At 33.5% G+C, this 22089-nt stretch overlaps 2 protein-coding genes across 5 annotated transcripts; one reads left to right on the forward strand and one right to left on the reverse strand.

Moving 5' to 3' along the window:
* Positions 1-237: 237 nt before the first annotated feature.
* Positions 238-9159, reverse strand: LOC115977359. 4 transcript variants are annotated; one of them, XM_031099183.1, is made up of 11 exons: positions 9065-9159; positions 8669-8755; positions 8259-8398; positions 8069-8155; positions 7297-7424; positions 6751-6847; positions 4978-5055; positions 4664-4889; positions 4120-4343; positions 3831-3876; positions 238-488 (listed from the first exon to the last, which is right to left on the reverse strand). In XM_031099183.1, exons 3-10 carry the CDS (start codon positions 8358-8360, stop codon positions 3853-3855), a joined length of 966 nt encoding a protein of 321 aa, XP_030955043.1. In that variant the 5' UTR covers positions 8361-8398; positions 8669-8755; positions 9065-9159; the 3' UTR covers positions 238-488; positions 3831-3852. The 4 variants fall into 4 exon arrangements, with proteins under 4 accessions (XP_030955043.1, XP_030955042.1, XP_030955040.1 ...); XM_031099182.1 differs by having other exon boundaries at positions 8259-8418; XM_031099180.1 differs by lacking the exon at positions 9065-9159 and having other exon boundaries at positions 8259-8418; positions 8669-8951.
* Positions 9160-10589: 1430 nt separating this feature from the next.
* On the forward strand, positions 10590-17121 carry LOC115977360. The gene is made up of 8 exons (XM_031099184.1): positions 10590-10982; positions 12230-12330; positions 13076-13271; positions 13376-13468; positions 14036-14095; positions 14252-14326; positions 14556-14636; positions 16517-17121. The coding sequence occupies exons 1-8, from the start codon at positions 10767-10769 to the stop codon at positions 16904-16906; spliced, it is 1212 nt and encodes a 403-aa protein (XP_030955044.1). The 5' UTR covers positions 10590-10766; the 3' UTR covers positions 16907-17121.
* The last annotated feature ends 4968 nt before the right edge of the window (positions 17122-22089 follow it).

Consider the following 22089-nt stretch of genomic DNA (forward strand, 5'->3'; position numbering starts at 1 on the left):
CTATCTTTACAGAAGGTTTTCCTACGAAACAAACAGAATGTAAAAAATCAATCCATTATCTTCGGTTTGGATTGGTAGGTTAGATGCACACTAGCGATTTTTATCCTAAGTCCCTTCTTTACTCTCTTGTCAATTAGTAAAACATCTAAACCTTTTTCATTGTTGAAAATTTGTCATCAAATAGTGCATAAAGTCCTTGAGGCTTTTAATTGACATCGAAAAAGGAAAAGCATCTAGTTTGACAATTAAATGAAAAATGATAATAATTTCGAAGACAACCAATTGTTCACACACTGTATTCTTTGTGAATTCTCTTTTTCAAACTCTTTCTTTAATATCTCATTTTATTACACTTCATTGTATGAACCATGGTCTAGTACCAAAGACAATATTTCTATCCCTTGTCGCCTGATTAGATAGGCTGGGCGTTGGAATCACTTGTGCACAAATCTTGTTTCACATGACAATATGTAGTTCAGTGCTTTGATCTACAAAAACAGATGAAAACCAATTCTGAATTATCAGTTTCTTTCATGTTGATTGCAAGGTAGATTTGACGTGTCACAGGAGAAAGATTTGACAATTTGGTTGACCATGACATTAACAGATGATTTGATGGAATGGTTAAGTTGATGATAGCACCAAATTTATTGTCATGAAAACATACAATTGTTTTATTTTCTCACCTGGGACTGTTGATTTTATGATGTTTCACCATGGCATGTCTATAAAAATGTAAACTACAATTTTAATTAAATGCTTACGTTATCCCATGATTGTCAGAAAATTAGTAACCCATCAACAAACGTCTCTACTGCAGGGGGATTAAGATTCTTTGGAGTTCTTAGGATAACTCTAGGAGATCCCAATCCCTCCTGCAGAGCAATAACATCCTTGTTTAATTACTTACAGCAGTTCATCCAAGAAAAAATGCACAACACAATTATAAATGAAACTGCTGCTCAACATTAAATCACAAATAAAGCAGCATCCTTGTTTGTTTCTGTTGGAAGTAGCAACTATGCCTAAATGCTCATTTAATTATCACAATTCAAATTATTTCTCAACAAACCCAGAAGCCCTTTTTTTTTTTTTTTTTTTTTTTTTTTTTTTTTTTCTTTGAGAAATCCGACCCAAAGGTCATTTATTGAAGGGAAAAGAGGATTACAACATATCACAGGACACGAGAAGCTATAGATTAGTAATGGATTCCATCCAAACTTGAAGCTCCTCACCAAATTTTGCTTGTCTAGCCAGATAATGAGCAACTGAGTTGCCTAATCTTTTAACATGAAGGAAAAAAAAAAAAAATCCTAAGGCTAGAGAAATAGTATCCTCTAAGATACGACCATAAACTGGATGCTTCACATCTCTCTTATTCAAAGCCTTGACAATTAACTTCACATCTCCTTCGAAAATTGCATCAAAAATACTGATCTCCTTAGCAAAAAGAGCTGCCTACAATTAGCTAACTACAGTACAGGTTATAGCAATGCATTAGGATGTGATGGAAACAATTAACTAGACCATTTATCTGCAAAATTCACTGTCCGAGATGGTTATGACTTATGAGCTTTTCTTTGTTGATCGTGTCTAGATTCAGATAGTTGTTAAATTGTTTCTCCACAAAATAATAAGGAACTGACTATTGATGCTAAAAACACCAAAGGATAATTGGTTGCTTTGACAAAAGCAGGTTTTGCTAGTTCTAATTAATTATCATGAAAAGATGATACAGAGTTTTTTATCTTCCCCAAAAAAAAGGCAGAGGCTTTAGATCATCAAGAATTTGTATCCAGACAATTAGGAGTGTGCAATCAACCCAACCCGTTGGGTTGGGTTGGGTTGGTTTTTAGGACTTGATGGGTTGGGTTGAGTTACAAATTTTTTTTTTTGATAGCAGGTTGGGTTGGGTTCGGTTCATAAAATTTCAAACATGCCAAACTTGACCCTACTCGACCCACCCATATATTTAATATATATTTAAAATATATTATATAATTAATAATTTTTTTTTAATAAATAACCAGCTCTTCCTCATATCGTATATAAAAACCAATATTAATGTATATTAGTTCATATATTAATATATATTTTGTTTATCAACTCAGGTGGCAGGTGTGATATATTTTTTTCTACTCAATTTAATAATAATAGTAATAAAATTATTTTGCCAACGGATATGACAAACATGTAAACTAATACTCAAATCATTGGTAATTAAAATGCATGAGAATCTTAGCTAGAAAAGAAGTAACAAGTAATATTGTGATACCCTAGATTCTATGGATTGTATGAATGTGTGTTGCATGAGCATACACTGAGTTCCGCATCAACAATTTACTAAGTCAATCTAGACCATAGAAGTGATTATGATAAGTCCTAATTGTCATTGGTCTTTTTAGGATATAACATAAATTTGACTAGGGCTTTCCTCAATTTGTGATAAATATAGTCCTAAAAAAACACAAGCACAACTATGGAGGCTTAAAACCAATAATATTAAAAATCATTTGTTATGATTTTTAGTTTCTTTTTATTTTGTACTTTGTACTTTGTTCTTTTTCTTTTTTAATTGGTAAGTTATAGACTTATAGATGCAACATGTGGTGGGTTCGAGTTTAGAAATCAACCTTCATAAGGTTACCAACCAACTACCTCTTCCAGATCCTATAGAAGTAGCAGCTTATGCATTGGATACAACATTTTAGGTAAGTAACATATGCACATTGTGGGTCATGAACTCAGCATTAACCTTCATTCCATTATTAAGGGAGGAGAAGGTATCGTATGAGCTAGAGCTCACTGGCTTTAAAAATAATAATAAGTGGTATGTTATACACGCATTTATTCTTGTAGGAGGAAGTACCATCCGAGCCAGAGCTAAATGGCTAGTTCCTTTTGTTCTAATAACCTGATTCTAATAGAGAAGTGCAAGAAAATGCTAGAGAAATCAAGCTGTTTCCACATAGTATATAATGGAGTCAAATAAAAGGCCAGCACACATATAATAGAAATATAAGGCTTTTCTTTATCTCAGCCCTGAGGCTAGTAGGGTTGTTAAGCAACAAAATGAATGAATATTTTCGTAGGTAGGTGATTCTTATCAGGTTTTAAGACTTCTAGATGTTGAACACATGCTTACCCAAAATTTAAGTTCAAAGCTGAGGCAATAGCTAAGCCATTTTAGGCAGGCAGTTACCTATCCTATTGTGGACTCAGCTGAATAAACCATCGTAAGTTCGTAACATAATTAAAATATTCTGTTAGCAAGTATCAATATATTGGTCACAGAACACAAACTCTTGATGACATATTCATGATACCAAGCTAAAGTAGATCATCTCAAGCACATGGAAAAGGAAATGAAGGACAGCAATTTCATTTATGAAAAGATTCAATAGCTTATACTTCATGAGAGATCATAACATGTATAAGTTTTGCTAAGGCAGATCTTGGAAATGTCAATCCATTCTCTTTGGGTAACAATCATTACCAGGACCAACTTTGACATAAAGGTTGCCATCTATATGGTGTAAATAACATGGTTGATCATTTTTTCATGCAATGCAATATCACTAATATATGTGCACTATTTCTATCTGGGATTTATAGTTCTTGTATTGAAGCGTTAAAAACAAGGCACCTTAAATAAGTAGGGGGGGGGGGGGGGGGCTGGATCAGAATGGGCGTGTGGTTCAATTCTTAAGGTTGTTTCATTAGGCATTAAATTATTCAAATAATAAATAAATAAAAGTAATTGGGCATCTTTGATGAAATTGTAAATTGCCAATATATTAGGCCACATAATACAAATGAGAGAAGTAGACCTTGTGCTAATATGACGTTGCTTCAGTCTGATTTTAGGACTACATGCTGCCAAAAGAGAAAAGATTGGAAGAGATTAAATCTCCTAGAAAGCAATGTTCTCAATGAAATGTAGAATAAAACCATAAAGAAAAAGATAGTCAGCTGGTTTAAGCAATGGAAATGAAAAAAAAAAAAAAAAAAAGAAGAAGAAGAAGAAGAAAGAGGAAAAGAGCATTTACAAGTAATTTGTCATAAAAATGAGTCTCACTTCTTTGAAAGCATATTCAACATCAGAAATTTAGTCTTTACCTTAATCTGTGTTCTATTATATGTGTAAGTGATGTGCACCAACCCATCACTAGCCTGGATAACAGCTGGATATGAAAACTCCATTTCCAAATTATCCTCCAATGTCAAAACATCAAGCCATGAGTCACCATCATCCATAGAGAGTGCGACTTTAAGCACACCCCTTGAGATTGTATTATAAGCAAGTAAGAAACGACCATCTCTCAGTTTAACCCCATCAATACCTGGTAAATTGAATTTAAAGTTAAAGACAGAATATGGAAATGGATTTAAGAGAAAGGGCATATAATAATAAAGTATATCTACAATGCCTGGAATTGAGATCATTCAATTCATTTTTTGAAAATAAACAGAATCTGACACTAAAATTGATCATAAACCTACAAATGGAACTTTAACTTATTATCCAATAAACTTATTTTAAAACCCATCAAAACTAAGATGGACTCAATTTCCATATTCCGGTTAAATACATGCATCACAATTACATGTTCATATACTATATCCACTGATATGATGCAAGCAACATAATTGGGCCATTAACCTGAGTTTGGATTGGGGAGTTCAGTAGGTTTCGCGTAACCCCAGCTCTGGCCACCATCATGGGATTCTGACATACAAACTCTACCAATATCCTCAAAGGATCGTAGTAAAACACGCAAGGTCCCTTTTGTAGTCTGATAAGGAACTGGTTGAATCACACTGATATTTTCATTTGGTACATAAATTGGGCCATACTTTCTCCATGACATACCAAAATCTGCTGTAACCTGTTCCAAGGTAATCAAAAAAGCATGTCAACTCTTTCCAAATATCAAAAGATTTCAACTACTATTGTAGTTGAATTTTTGCTACAACCTCCACCCATGACCCCCAAGAATTCCAACTTTCAACTGAGGATCCACAGAGTAAGAGCCCATTTTCCAGCAAGATAGGCTGAGGAAATCAAGCAATACATATGGTAAGTCAAGCTTTGGAGTAAATAAGCAATTCTATACTATACCACACAGGGGCGGAACTACATTGATGAGTGCGCGTGGTAGCATAAACAAATCACCAATAAACTAATTATGCAGCAAAAAATAAATAACACGGTGATTTGTTTACGAATGGGGAAAACCTAACGGCAAAAACCCCACCGAGTGATTTTCAGAAAACCCCACAGAGTGATTTTCAGGTCACCACTCCCGAAATTCCACTATTATCAAAACAAGCAGTTACAAATAAAGAAATCTCAGTACCTTATACCAACTTACAGTTGAACCCTTACCCTAATACCCAATTGGACTTGTTCTGTAGTAACAATTTCCCTTTTGATGCACGGCTCCCAAGTACATGACTAACCAATGCGCAGATCCCAGTACGCGACTTCAATCACCAACTAAAGAAGGTTATTGGCTACAAAGTTCTTCAGTTCATCCCAACGATAAAGATCAAGAAGATGTTTAGTCACAAAACCCTACGGTGCACATATACAGTAACTTCTTTACAAGAATGATGAACTGGGGCAAAACTTTGTCTCTGGTTACAAATTACTTGAACAAACTTTGCTCAACACTTGTGCAACTTGTGTACCCTTTGACGGCCCTTAAAATAATTCTTTTATATGTCTATGGTTAAAAGAAAGAAGACCCAAACACATAATTACAGATTAGAATTAAAACAGAACTGGAATTCTGTTTTTCATAAAGCTTGACAGATAGCTGTCTGTCGAGGTGCTGTCGAGCCTTGGGGCTAGATCAGCTTCTTAAGCTCGATGGATAGCTAGCTGTCAAGCTTTAATGAACAACACTTCTTCACCTTGAATCTTGGACAAACTTGCATGTCTTCAACACTTAATCTTGAAACACAGTTTCTTGAAGTATTAAACACATCCTAGATCTATCAAAATACAAGTAAAGTGTGTTTTGTCAAAGGATAAACCAATTACATAAAATAGTGACATATGTTTCTAACAAGTAAATCACATATGTCCTAACACTTTTGAAACTCTCTGCCCCACGTCAGTTATGTCAAGCCCATTAGTTTGGCTTAGCTTTTCCATTTCCATTTCCTAAGAGTCTCACATAACTAAATTCTCCAAAGCTTCTCTTTTCTGTTGATTTTTTTTTTCTTGAATCAAATTCTCCAAAACTTCCCAAGTGACTTTTGTCCACAAATTCTCCTCCTTGTAAATAAAAAATAAAAATAAAAGAGATTGCTAAAATTTTCACCACCATGAATTGTATTCTATGAAAAATGATCGTCAAGAATGACTTTCAAGGAAGATGCTAGGTCATTTTTTGAATATTTGGTATACGTGTTTACAGAAAATTAGAGAACTTTTTTTATAATCAATAAAATTTAGAAAGATGTAAAACTCTTATATAAGATAATTTTGTAGACATGTAACTTTTGTATACAACATATATATATATATATATATATATGAGTTATGACTTAGTCTGGAGTAAAAAATTTAACTTTTTATAAACTAATGCATCAATACATACATATGTGTGACTGTGTGTGTACTTCGGTTTTTTTTTTAATTGCAAATTAATATGATGGCATAGTCTTGGCCCCCCCAACAAAAATTCCTGGTTCCGCCCCTAATATCTCATATGAACATACATCACAACGAAGTTATACCTTATTCTTTATAGGACCTAATATACCAGGAGGAAGTTGTTCTCTATCTGTCCAAGTAATACCTTTGTCATTTGACCGCTTCATGCATCCACTCCATCTGAAATTCAATAAGCCAACAGTTAGCAGAGGTTGTATGCAAAATATGGCAGTAATTACAATTAAGTTCACATATCTGAAGGGTGCTAAAAAATCAAGAGCATAGTGATAACAATAATGATAATTAACAAAGCACAGAATGTCAAAAAAAAAAACACATTCATTGAAATACTTTAAAGATTGAAATGTAACTTCTCAACCATTTGATGGCCTAAGTCCCAAAACAGCAAATTTATTGGTATTTATTCCAGAGTTTCAAAGCTATAAAGCTATAACTATACCCAGTTCAAACCATTAAAATAAATAATTACAAATAAGGTCCATGGAAACATTATTACAGCTGAACCTAAAACATATCATAGAAAAGAATATCATCATGTAATTAGGTTAACAAAGAGATTTGTGGATAGAAACAAGTAACAAAGAATGAACAACCATTAATTGCATTACTTTTGAACCTCGGGGCCTATTTTATAGAAGAGCAGCAGCTCATCTGATGGAAGTTTGAATAGCACAGGGTTCCACAGCGGAACATCTTCTTGTTCATCAACGACAATAGGTGACTGCCAGCTGCCATTCTGCCAGGAAAATTTCCACCCATTGGGTTAGGCAACCTTATAAATCTAAAATATTGAAAAAGAAATATACCCAATAAGTTCAAAACAAATATATTCCTCATGGAATTGAAATGGAGTGATTAAATTCATTTTCCAGTGGGTTCATATGATTAAGAAACATTTAAGAAACCAAACCATACAATTAAACACAAAGGGAAGGGGTCAGGTGATTCGAAGAAACCCTCCAATAAATGCTAATTTAAACAGTCATTTGTACCAATAGCCTTAGTGGTACTTCTCCTCCTTGTAAATATTTTTAGGGAGAAAAAAGAGTCACTTGTACACTGGGAAATGAATTTAAGTAGCAAATAAAGCAACCCAAACCACCTTCTTGTTAGTTGGATTTGCTTGCAAAATGCAACCTCAATTTAAAATTTCAAGGCTGGGCTAAGAGAGAAAGAATTAGGAGAAAAATCAGAACATACAAGCAGCATATGTCACAAAGGAGCGGACATTATAGTTACTACAAAATTATAGTTTCAATTTGGACTATATGACGAGCATATACTTGGATGAGCAGAAACTTTATAGGCTCATCCCTCTATTAATTCAAAAAGGAACAATTCAAGAAATTTATTGACCTTATAAATTAAATATATGATTACCTTGTAGCGTTGCAACCAAATTTTCACATCAGGAGCCCCCTCTAGTGAACCCCCAAAATAGGCAACCAAAAAGTGATCTTTCTCAACCTACACAAACCACAAAGAAACCACAATCTAGTCCATTTACATCAATAAAGTAAACATTACAAACTCTACAGTAAAAAGTGCAGATGCTTTTGTCCTGTATAACCTCAACAATGGTAGAAGCATGACAGCTATTGAATGGAGCAGAATTTGCAGGAAATGTGAGCTCCTCTACCAATGGCCCTTCAATGTAACTATCATTTCTCATATTTGAACTCTTGGGAGCTGAATTTCCGTTGTTTGTCCCTGCATATGCAACCAATTTCCTGCATAAGGGTTTAGCAGATATTAAGGTTTTGTTCAGAGAAATCTGATATTATGTGCATATAAAACACACAAGTTGGGATTTTTTGAAAGAAGAAATTGATAAAGCCAAGTTTAATCAAAGCAAGATTCTAATTTGCCTATGCCATTGTTTTATTTTTATAATTGTGGGCTTGTTACTTTGTGGGTATAAAATGCATCAATTGCTTTCAAAAAAAACATGCAAAAGAGAAAAGACAAGAAATTGAGCACCTGGTGAAAAGGTCTTGAAAAGAATTCAGCAAGTGATGGTTGTGCAATGTGGGATTCAAACTGAAGAATTGAGGATTGGAACTGAAGCTGCTTCCAAATTCAGATAATGGGTCATGAAAATCAGACACATTAAAGACTGAAAATAATAGTAAAAACAAGGACAGCAGTAGAACCAACACAATGCTTCCACCCATTGATTTTTCACTTCCCAATTTTCATAGAATGGGTTTCATCTGAGCTTCTTTTTATTTATTTAAAGTTTCTACATTTACAAATAAATATATATTTGGGGGACCAATTCAGACACAGATGTTTCATATATATAAACGGACAAAAGAGCAATAATAGAAGATTACCTAATGGTCTAATACATTAATTATATTGATAAGGCAGTACCTGATAGAGATACTGTTGTCATGGTTTGACTTTGCTCAGAGAGAGAGAGAGAGAGAGCTTCAGGTGCTTGCTAAGCTCAGTTCGGAAAGAAAAGAGACAGAATATTATAAAACATTACTACTGTTGTAACTGTACTAAATCTTAAATATAATAATTATAAGGCTAAATTACAAATTTACTTTGCCTAAAATTTAAATCAGTCTAAATTTGATTTGTTTAATTCAGTCTTCTAATTTTAATTTTGTTCAATTTTAGTCATTCTTGATAAAGAATTGCCGTTGAGTGTCTATGTGATTTTGCCTCTTTTATTATATTTTAAATTAAAAAATATTCTATGAAATATATATATATATATATATATATTTTTAAATAAATTATTTAATTGTGATAAAGAATCAAATTGCACGTTTAAGGTCTCATCAAATCAAAGTAGTATAAAACCAAATCTTCATTTCACAATTTAAAAATCCAGAGCCATTTGGTAAGTGATTTTAAGTTACATTTTTCAATTTTTAAACAATATTATACATATTTTTACACACTTTTTCACCATAAATATTTTAAAAAAAATATAAACAATATTACTACAACAACATTAATAACAATCCCATCATCCAAACCAAATCTCCAAAATATTTCCAAGAAAACAAACATTAATTACAATCCACGAATCAAATGTAAGGCGCTCACTAGGACTGGTCTCTCTTTGCTGGGCTTTTCTTTGGGCTTTGGCACCTCTTATTTGTTTCCAACGAAGAGGCTCAAATCTTTCTCCTTTAATAGTCCTATCTATCGAATTGTCAACAAAAAATAAGTAATTTAGGGCTTAAAAATTGGGACAAAGATTAGCTCCAAACAAATTTGGAACATTAAACTTCAGCTCACAATAGAAAAATGATACATGTCCTTGTCATGTGTAATACATAAGGCACTTGATTGGTTACATTAAGTAAATCATGTGCATTACCCGTGATAAAAATATATGTCATCTTATATTTTTATTGACGAAAAATTTTTTAGGTATTCTCTGAGTATAGTAAAATGGAGCATCATTCACCGCTATGAGAGTATTTAATAATTACTCTTTATGTGGGTTTAAATTAATTCAACTAATAAGGCCTCTAATAGTTGAATAAAAGATCTAGATTCAATCCTTGCTTACACCAAAAATCGATTGATATTTTGATTTAATTATAAAAAATTATCATCAAGAGTAGACGTCATATATTAAAGCTCTCTTAGAAATTTGGGCCATGGACTAGTGGCAAGGTTTTTTTTTTTTTTTTTTTTTGGGGGGGCTTATTTTCAAGTTAGTCCAATCCATACGCAGAAGATATATAATTGGTACATCCTGTTATAGTGTTATGTTTGAGTTTGGGCCTACACTCACCTGTTCATACCCTCAAAATTTTTTTTTTTTTTTGAGTGCTACACATTGTTTAGATTTTTTTAATTATTTTTTTTAAGGATTATTTTGATACTTTAGGCAAAGGATGCCAGTCTTCCTGGCTTTTTTGTTCTGTTGTACAGTTGTACTTCCTAGCAAGTGCAACCCTAAGAGGAAAATAGAAAACAAACATAGTATATATATTTGACTGCCAAGGAGTCTTTGCTTTTTTAAGAAACACACAAACAAGGGAGAGGATAGAGATCCAACTTCAACTCAAGACAGAGTTAAAGAGACAGACATACATATATTCCCATGGCCTCCTCCCAATCTTCAAAGTTCTTGACATTGACAGCAACCATAACCTTAGCTCTCGCCGCAGCTCTCTCTGCTTCCACAGCCCTCTCCTTCTATATGTGGAGGAGGAAATCTAGGAGTTTGGAATCCAAGGTGGTAGAGCTCGAGAAATCTCTCAAGTCCTCCATGGACAAATGTTGTGCTGAGAGGCAAGGTCGTATTCGAGCTCAGCAGGTACACTTCTTCTTTCCTCTTGATAAATTTTCATACTTTATGCAGATTTATTTTGTGGGTTAGGACTCAAAAACGAATATGGGATCATTTAAAGGTGCTTAATTGTAGATTTGTATTCTTATCGTCAATAAACTCACGTGGGTCCTTCGAAATTTTTTTGTTGTTGTTGGAGATAATGCTGTCCAATTCAGGCAGAGATTAATGTAAATTGATAGCTATTTTGTTCCAGTTTCCACTAAAATAGTTTTTGTGTTTTTAATGATTTTTTTTTCCTGTTACTCTGTTTGATTAATTTCATTGTGGGAGTAATGGTATTACTTTTGTAATGCGCCACTGAGTATTCATTACTTCATGTTTCACTAGTACTTTAAAATAATAAAAAGAACCAAAAAAAAAAAAAAAAAAAACTGTGTGTTTGTATTCTTATGGAAGAATTTCTTACATGAAAACCATTTGTTGGGACTTGGGAGTGATAGTCTGTAACTCAAACAAGCTAGAGGGATCATGTCTCATCCTCCCTGGAGCTTTGCAAGATGCTATTAGTGTTGAGTTTTTTTAATTTTTTCTTTGCCAAGGCTCCTACTGCCGTGTCATATTCTATATGATTGATGGGATGTGTGTGGTGCTTGATCTATTATGTTGGTTATGCTGGAGTTCGGGGGCTAATATCCATGCAATCATTGGGGATATTTCTGGTATTTGAGTAGATGCCCTAGGCTTTTCATTGTAACTCCTGTCATAGTCTTCATAATGAAACTTTAGCACCTTCATGGACCTAGCCCTAGTTTTGGGTGAGCCACGTAAAATATGGAGTTTGTGCATGTGTGTCGATCTTTTCTGTTGTTTTCATCTCATAGATCATGAGTTAGGTTTAATGTTTTGTAACAACAAGATCCTTGTCAGCTATTTCTTAAAAGAGTCTAGTTTTCATCCTTGGTGATGAAAATCTTGTGATTATAAATTCAATGTTGATATAATATCCATTCGATGAGGTCTAGGTGGAGGGTGAGTTCGTGGGTTCAAGATCCATTGGGTGCACGCGTAACTTACCAATCAAAAAATAAAACATAAAAATTGTGGCATCATCTTTGTGATTTTTCTGTTGTTGCATATTTACATCTTTCTTTCTGTGTTGTTGATGACCCAGCAATTCTGTAACTATTTACCATTGGGCTGATTGTATCTCATTACAAGTGTTTGTTGTGCTAGGTTATGTCCTCGTGTTATTTACTGATTTATTTTTGTAGGCATTAAGGAAGGGGCTAGCACACCCTCAGGCCAACAATTTGGAATTGTCTGCTTATCCCATGGCACCTATTGGTATCATCCAGTCATGCTACTCTACTAGGTGCTTGCAATTATATCATCAGTTATTTAAATAAACATGTCCAGCTATGAAGAGTTTTATCCTTTCTTTTGTTCTTAAAGAAATTTTTTCCCCTAGGGTCGCATTTAAAGGTGGTGGAATGTGTTTTTAAATTTTTTTAAAAGCATATACATTCATTTCAATAGAAAATTAAAACTTTCTATTCCATAAAAGTGGCATAAACTAAGTAGACATGCTATCATTATTCTGTGAGGAAACTGGAAATATACAAGAGCATTTTGCTAGTTTTATTGAGGGATATATTCATTTCAATAGAAAATAAGGACTTTCTAACATAAAAGGGGCATAAAATAAGTAGACATGCTATCATTATTCTGTAAGGGAACTGGATGTTCACATGAGCGCTTTGCTCCTTTTTATCCCCAGAGAATAATTGTTGGCAGGAGATTGGAATGGAATTGTTTAGTAAGGTTTGAATAAGGTAGATTTCTTGTTAATCTCTAGAAGAGTTCAAGTTTGATCAGAAGATCTGCTATTCAGAGCCAGTAATGTTGACAGAGAATCTGAAGTTAATTTTCACTTTACTGCCATCAACCTTTTATATTCATGATAAAGTTCTTTAATGAAAACCTGTGCATTTATTGAATGTGCAATTTTTGTGTGTTATCTATGCATTTGGTAAAAGCTTAATAAACATGGCCATATAGTTATGCATGTCTTTGCTTCTTTAATGTCCCAAAAATTATTTCAGTTTTTGTTTGTGCAGGAATGGGACACCCAGGCAACCTTTACTTGTACCCCTTGCTAGGGCATGTTTGATCTTTGATCCATCTCGGGTTCCCCCTGCATCCCTTGAGGGTCTTAAAGAATACTCTCATTGCTGGATTATATATGTATTTCACCTAAATACGAATCTGGAGAATTTGTGGAAGCAACCATCTAAATCAAGGTTCAAAGCAAAGGTATGTGGCTCTACCATTTAAATTCTGTTTAACAATGGTGCATGCTAATAATTGTTTCCTCTATATCTTTTTTAACTTGTATAAAAGGTTGGCTGGATGGATAGGTGAGAGTACCAAGATTGAAAGGTGGAAGGATGGGAGTCTTTGCTACACGATCTCCACATCGGCCATGCCCTATTGGACTCACCGTTGCTAAGGTAAGGACTAATGTTACATGTGTGTAGACATCTCTTGTATGCTTCAACAAAGGCAAAGATGCATATAGTTTTCCCTAGAATGATATAAATTTAAATTTAGTTCAGAGGAGGGGAATTGAACTTTCCATAAGTATGAGATACTAAAAATTCTGTGAAAATTTGGCTCCCAACATTTCTAGGTTCTGTCTTTTCAGAAATGTTAATTAATGTTTAGGGTGAGCATCATTTTCTCAAACAATATTACCTGTATAATTGTAAGAAGAATTCCAGATATAACCTTGTTACAAATTAGAGGTTTGAAATCTCATGGAGGTAGCACAAAGTCCTAAAACATCTTTCTCCATTATTTAAACCTGCCATTCTCTCTCTCTCTCACACACACACACATTATGTATATTTTGTGTGTGTGTGTGTTCTTTAAATAAGTTTCACCATGTTACATCTAATATGATTTCTTTCTTTTCCAATTTTTATGTGAGAAGTTTATTTCTTTAAATAAAAGACAAGTATGGAAATTAAGAAGTGGAATATAATTAGTTTAATAAAGCTAGATTCTGTGTACTGTAGGTGGAGGCAGTACAAGATAATATGGTTCTTCTCTCTGGTGTGGATCTGGTTGATGGGACAGTAAGTTTTCCACTGTTTGTCTTTGCCAGCCACACTAATTTAGACTCTGGCTTTCTTTGCTTGTTTCTTTGGTATAATTTTAAAGTAAATGCATCTATATGTGATGTTGATGATTTAAATCACTAAGTCAAGCTCATTGTTTAATTTTATTTACAGCCCGTGCTTGATATCAAACCTTATCTACCCTACTGTGATAGCATTGAAGGAGCAAGAGTGCCGAAGTGGGTATCGGTATTATCTCCTCTAGTTCTTTAGCAACCACATACTATATGATACTAACTTTTCCTTTGAGAGTGAAAGCTATATTGAAGATTAAAATCGTCTATCTAATATTGGCTCAGAGTTTGCTTTTCCCCCTTTTTCCCTTCCAACACCCCCCCCCCCCCTCTCAGCTTTTTGTTTTGGTAATGCATTATTGGTAATTCCTTTTTGTTGTCAATTGACATTTTTGTATGCACAGGGGGACAATCTGTTAGCAGTAGCTTCTGTTAGCTTCTCTGAGGACTTCCCTTACACTCTTGCTGAGTGTTGGGTTAAAACAGTGAGTGGTTTAATGTTCTGCTTGAAATATTTTTTTGTATTATATGGTTGGATGGTTTAGAATATTCTTAATATTCTTTACTAGCATTTGGGCACATGGATTGCATGGCTGACTACCACATACAAAAAATTATATGAATCAAGAATAAAATAAAAAAATTTTGCAGCATCTTTTCTGCATTGATTTATTATGCAGATAGGCGACAACTTGAGCTAAAATAATACAATATTTTGCAGCCAATTAGGAAATCATAGGGAAGAATGTCATACAAAAAGAAAAGGTAGAATCAGGATTTAAATTGAGATAGGACTATGTCGATCAAAAGTCATTATGGTTCCAGCAGCCACATCGGGCTAACAGCAGTAGCTGCATTTTAATTGCTAAGCATGTGTTAGCCATGCTTTGGCTTGTAGTCCCAAAAAAGTCACCTATTTTTTTTTCAATAATATGTAAGGCACCACCATTCCTTGAATCAACCTCTCCAAAAATAAGACTATCTACCAACCGGCCCTCCCAGACCCCGCATAAGCAGGAGCCTTGTGCACTGGATATGTCTTCTTTTTTTCTTTTTCTATTTTTATGTAAGGCACCACCATTCTCCTTGTGTATAAAATTTTCCAAAAAAAAAAAAAAAAGAAAAAAAAAAGGAGAAGAATAATACAGGATGCAAATAAGAAGAAAAACAATATAGTAGTTTGCCCTTCAAAATAAAACATTAATTCCATTGAAATAAGTGGGGCTTGAGGTAAAAGACATGCCAGGTTTACTACCACTAACATCCTCTTTTTCTTTTCTTTTATTATTATTTTTTTCTTTTTTTTATAAGTAATGCTTATATATATAAAGACATGCGAGGTTTATAAGTAATGCTTATGGCCATTTCTCCACACAACCTCACTAAATGTTCTACTTATTCTGACAATAGGATAGGCACAGTCTTCAGTAATTTGTTGAAAATACATAATTGTGGAATAGATTGATATTATGATGACTGTCCAAAGTAATAAGAGAAACTAATTATTCTAGCCTGAAATTATCTTATTCTTAGGTGCGAACTAATCTCTTGTAGATACATCATCTTGCTAATTGCAGGGTAGATGTTACTGGTGTTACTAAAAATCATCAAATGTTCCCATTGGTGATTTCTAAAGGTTTCTTTGACTACTTGTTTCCATCTATGAAAGGATACGTGATTGCCAGGAGAAAAAAAGGAAAAAAAATTAATAATAATAATTTTTTTCCTTTTTCTCTTCTTTTCTACTATATAATAATAGAATATCAGTTGCGGCTTCCCAACATATACAATGTTTAAGAATTGATCAAGCGAACAGTAGCTAGAACTTTATCTCAGTCAAATCTATATAACACATCTATTGATATTACTTAGCAAAAAAACCAATCACCTATTAGCCTATGGTGTGGGGGTAATAACTAAGAAATATCAGTGGTAGAGTTTGGAACACATTGATTATTTTAATACCGATATGGACAGCATTCATCCAGTTTAGGTGCTACTTGGGGCCTGGATTTTATATTGTTTGTAAATTGAAAAATGGATGAAGAAAATGAGAAAAAAAAAAGATGATTAGAAAGTTCATTAACTAAAACTCATTCAGCCTGGCTATGTGGCATGAGTAGTCCATTTTTTTTTTTTTTTATAAATTTTATAGAGGCATGAGAAGACCTTACGCCTACACTAGTTCAAGAAATAATCTCTCCACCTTTTTTCCCTGAAGTAGTAGATTATGTATGTACCTATGTATCTTACTTTCTTCTACTGCATCTTATCAATGTAGTTAATTGGCATTTTGTTTTGATATTAACCTCTGCCTTTTTATGCTTCTAATTTTTATTTAAATATTGTGATCCTTTTTTTCCAGGAAAAGAAGTCACTTTATGCATCACCAGATGAGTTCCAAAGTTTAATAAAGCAGGTGCTTTCATGGGATATTCGGTCACTGGCTCAGAGAAATCGACCTCATGACTATCGTGTTGAGACAGAAAATGGTATAGCATTGGGTAATACCTCTGATTCAGACAGTTACCAAGATGAGAAAGCATCTACCCACATAACTGATCAGGCTTCTCCTATCGAGGAAATAATTTATCACTTGAGTTTGGAAGGACTAGATGTTTCATATAGAATTGATTGCAATGGAAATGTCCTTGTTGAGAAAGTCACAATTTCATCTGATGTCCCAGACAATCATCAAAAGCGCTGCAATTACTCAGAATGGAGTGACAAACTTAGGTTTCATAAAGGTCTTTGAGACCTGATGTTGTTTCATTACTTAGAATTCTTTTTGTCAACTTCCTAACAAGTTTGATTTCCAAATATTTTTGTGAAATGAGTGGCTACCCAAGCAATTTTTAGCTGAATGCAAGGCCTGGGAATAGCATTTTGGTTATATTACTGGCCAGAGTTTTATTTTCATTCTAATTTCAATTATTAGAAGCTGGGAGCCTGGGTGCGTTTATTGGTTCATAGGTTTCTTCTTTGAGTGCTGCTTCATTGTTTTTTATATTTTTATTTTTTGGGTCAAGTTCATGTGGCAGAGGTGATGGTTTAACTATTCTCTGGGATGACAATTTGGAGCTCTATGTTAACAGCTACTCCCAAGCAGGCAACAGCACATCGATGCCTCGATGGTGCACAGTGCTATTAGCAAGGCTAACGGGTTTCCATGCTCACTTTGATACATTCAGAAGGAAAGAATCATGGGCCTTGTTATAGTACTTGAGCTTAATTAATAAATGTCCTCGGCTGTGCATAAGGGGGCTTCAATGAAATCTTGGTTAAAGTGGGAAGTCTAGTATGGATCAATGACCATAATGGCAGATGAATGCATTCATAGATGCCATTTACAAGTGCCACCCACATGACCTAAGTTTCCAAGTTTCACCATTCACATTAAATCCTTAGACTACTATATTTGGAGTTTTAAATAGTTTAGTTTTAAAATATTATCAACTCCCTATTTCCTTTATTTTTTCTTTCTTACATTTATCTTTTCAATATTGTTCCTTACACAATTTTAACCGCATAATGAATTACTTTCATTTTTAACCATTTAAACAAACTATATTGCAATCTTAAACTATGGTATCTCATATCCATTTTTGAAAAGTAGTATGTAATTTGGGTGGGGCTTTTCATTTGGGACTTAAGCAATTGTCTAAGTCCTCCAAATGGAGGGAAGAGGTTCATAGTTTGTCTTATTGTACAATATCATTTTTATATGGCAATTTTAAACAAATTATATTGCAATCTTAAACTATGGTATCTCAAATCCATTTTTAAAAAGTAATATGTAATTTGGGCGGGGCTTTTCATATGGGTACTTAAGCAATTGTCTAAGTCCTCCAAGTGGAGGGAAGAGGTTCAGAGTTTGTCCTATTGTACAATATCACTTTTATATGGCAATTTTAAACAAACTATATTGCAATCTTAAACTATTGTATCTTATATCAATTTTTTAATGATAGTATGTAACTTGGGTAGGGCTTTCCATTTGGGTACTTATGCAGTTGGCTAAAGTCTCCCAAGTGGAAGGGAGAGCTCCATAGTTTGTCCTATTGCACTATATCATTTTTATGTGGCAATTTTAAACAAACTTTATTGCAAATCATAAACTATTGTCTCTCATATCCAGTTTTCTTGGAAAAGTGGTTCATGTTTTAGTAAAAAAAGAAAACAAAGAAAGAAACATTTTGCTTTCTTTTATATATATATATATATATATATATATATATTGATGAGTATCGTTCATCCATGATCCAACTACACTAATCAACCTCATCTCATAGCGTCCAACCAAGATCGTCCAATTGAGAAGTGGCCAAAGATAGAAGGATGAGAACCCAGTATGGAAAGGTGCGGTTTCTCAAACCGAGGTCCATGATTCTTGCTTCACCAACGCACCATCTCCAGTCATAGGCATAAATCTTGAGATTCTACCCTTCCATTGATACCACAACACCCATTGCACCACAACAGCACAACTCTAGTAAATGGAAGAAATAAAAGATCCTTTGCATCATCATATATATTTCTATCATTTACCAAATAAAAGTCTTTCATTTTTTTCATCAAACGTCTCTCTCTCCAAATTATTCATTCTTTTTTCTCTTTCCCCTAAACTTATTCTCAATTGTCAAATGTTAGATTCTTTTTTCTCTTTCCCCTAAACTTATTCTCAATTGTCAAATGTTAGATAAATAAATTCATTTGATTTATTTCTATATATTATGCTTTATATATTTAATTGTCTACAAACACATATGGAAATTGTGTCAAACTTCCTCTCCCATTTGTACAAGTCGACATGCTTAATTCGTATTAACCAATCCAACACTTCCAATAGTATTTACTATTTAGTGTTTCAATTTAAACCATAAACTCATTATGTTATTAATGAAAAACACTTATACAAAATAACATTGTGTAGTTTAGACTTTAGAGCAAAATATGTTCATATATAATTGACACATTTGTTCATCATATGGTACTGTTTGATTTGAAACTTGTGAAAATATGAGGTTTAAATTTGAAATTGATTCCTAAACTATGAGATTTAAACTATAATATACTCAGAATAAAGGTGATTGCTCAAATAATAAAGCACATTAAAAGAGAATCAATCCAGGTTTCAATTGCTTGCTGGATTAGCATACATTAAGATAAAATACGTTTAGCATAAGTTAAGGATTTTGTCATATCGTGGAGAAAGCATATTCTAATTCCATGGATGGATCCGCAGAACTTGTTCCAACTAAAAACACAGAGTCAGAAAGAGATAATGTACAGCCAATAAGACAACATTGGAGAGTGACTTAGGGTCAAAATGCTTCGAGATTAAAACAAAGAAAATTGGACAAAGTTGACTTTTTGAAAGTTTGAATCAACGTTCAACTGTTTGGAAATTAAATGGGTGGGCCCCACAAACGAATCAACGGTCATCAGCCGCGTGGACCACTATACCCGACCCTGGTCTCAAGCCCATCATGAAGGCATAGATCGGGTATATTCAACGCGCTACGTGTTCTATATTCTTCTTTATTAATTGCCCTCTTTTGTCTCCAAAATTACTAGAGAGCCATTGGCCCCACGCTTATTAGTTGCCACAAGAGAGAGAGAGAGGGAGAAACCTTGCATGTGCTCATAATTCATATTTGTTAAAAAAAACCATATATATATATATATATATATTTTTTTTTTTTTGTTCGGGTGTGTATTAATTTAGTTTATGAACAGAATCATTCTTAACGCCGAATTTCTTAGTTTGTTGACATGTGTGATCAAGATAAAGTGATAGACCCAACAAATATCCTTGCCCAGACGAACCCATCAAGCACCATCGTCTACTCTTCAACCTCGTGGATGAGGGAATGTAAGTCATAAAGAGGAGAATTCAATATCTCATATAGTTACAAACTAGCTGTCAGACTGTTGGATCATCAAGATCCACATTAATGAGCTCAGAGGTGTTACAAAAGAAGCACTAAAGCTACAATAAAAGTCACAACAGCTACAAGTAAGGGAAATATATATATATACACCTTCATAACTAAACAAGAACTAAACTAGGTACATTTTTTATATACACGCTGTAGCACTGATATTTCTTAGTCCTCATAATCTCTCTTAGCTTCCATTCACTAACTTTACCATCGAAGACTCTATGGCCGGCACCATATCGATGACCACTCAGAGAGGATTCCTTTCAAGACCTTGCAAGTACAAAGACAAAGTACGTGCTGACCTATCTGGACGAACCTACTCGACTGACGATCACAGCATCATCAAATTGCATAAGATATAAAATATCAACCACTATTTAGGGTCTATTTGGGAACAATTTATTTAGCTGAAACGTAATTTTTTTTTTACTAAAAGTGTAGAAAAAAAGAGTTAAAAGTTAGTTGAATAATACAATGAAACTTATAAATAGTACCAAAAAGTACAATAGGACCCACGAATAGTATAAAAAAAAACTAAAAACTAAATAAGTTGAAGCAAATAAACTCATCCCAAATTCATCCCTATAGTCGAATTAACCACTTTTTCAAAACACTTGCATCATATTATTTATTTTAAAATTTATTTCATTAAAATATAAATTTTATTGATTTTTTTAATTGTTTATTTCTCTTCACACATTACAACAATTACCCACTCTTTTTCTTCATTTTTGGAATATGCAAAGAAATAATAAAAATTTGAAATGCACAACAAGGTTTGTGTATATTTGTACAAACACTTTACAAAAATGGATAAGCTTGTGTATACTATTTTTGGTGTTGGTTGGGCAAAATTCGGCCCTTAATGCCTTTTTTGCAAGAATTAAATGCTGAGTGTTCTTCACTTAGCAAGTTGTGAAATTAACAAATTAGATTATAGACAAAGCATTAGATGTCATGAGCCTGTCTCAAAAAAAAAAAGATGTCATGAGCTTCCTCTTTATTGTGCATGTGACTGCAAGAGTGTGATAATGAACAAGCTCATGGGCATTGCGTGGTCAAGATGAAGCAGCGATTCCCTGTTCCAATCTTCTTAATAATAAAAAGCAACAAAAAATGAGGAGAAGGGGAAAAGAATATTACATCAATATCATGTTGAGCACGAGGGGGAATCCAATAGAAGATTGTCTGACAAGTGACCAACATTTTTATGCCAGGCTGCCATCATGAGATATATCCATTAATTAGTTGTAGTAGTAGTAGTAAGATAGATTCATTGAACTACACTACCACAAAGTTATTTCTTTCTTCAGCTACAAATCAAATCACACCTAAAGAATTGATGGCTCTCTTTCCCGGAATTCATTTTTCAATGTTTCAGAATTCTTAAGGTACAAATATATATTTTTCTTTTTCGATTAGAAACGTATTTTTATTTAATAAATAAAATAAATTTATTTAAACACACACACATAAGTAAATCTTAGTTAACATTGTCGCTTTCACACATTTTTATTGATAGGTTAGGGAAACTTCTATACTACTACATATGATGTAACTTGGTGCACGCAGCATTGCCTTGATTCTGAATTGTGAAAATACTACGTGCTTTCAGAGTTTTAGGAAACAAATGAGAATGCACTTGCAACTGCAAGTTTTCAAATTTCAGTTAGGAATGAACACATCTACTTGCCAAAATGCAAGTTACAATATCAAGTAATTAATATATATATATATATATATTATTAATACTTCTTTAAAAAAGAATAATTATCTTTTAGCAAGTTATATAAGAAACATATTGGCTGGCAAAAATGAATATTGAAAAGAATACTATCAAAGTAAAACTATATATAAAATAATCATCAACAATATTCCCAAAAGAACCAAATTCAACATAGAGGGAGAATGAAAAGAATATATTATCGAGGTAATTGTATTTGCTTCGGTAGATACTCTTCAAGCACTTGAACCTGTGAGGATCATATCTAGA

The sequence above is a fragment of the Quercus lobata genome, chromosome 2, assembly GCF_001633185.2.
Source record: "Quercus lobata isolate SW786 chromosome 2, ValleyOak3.0 Primary Assembly, whole genome shotgun sequence".
NCBI classification, from domain to species: domain Eukaryota; kingdom Viridiplantae; phylum Streptophyta; class Magnoliopsida; order Fagales; family Fagaceae; genus Quercus; species Quercus lobata.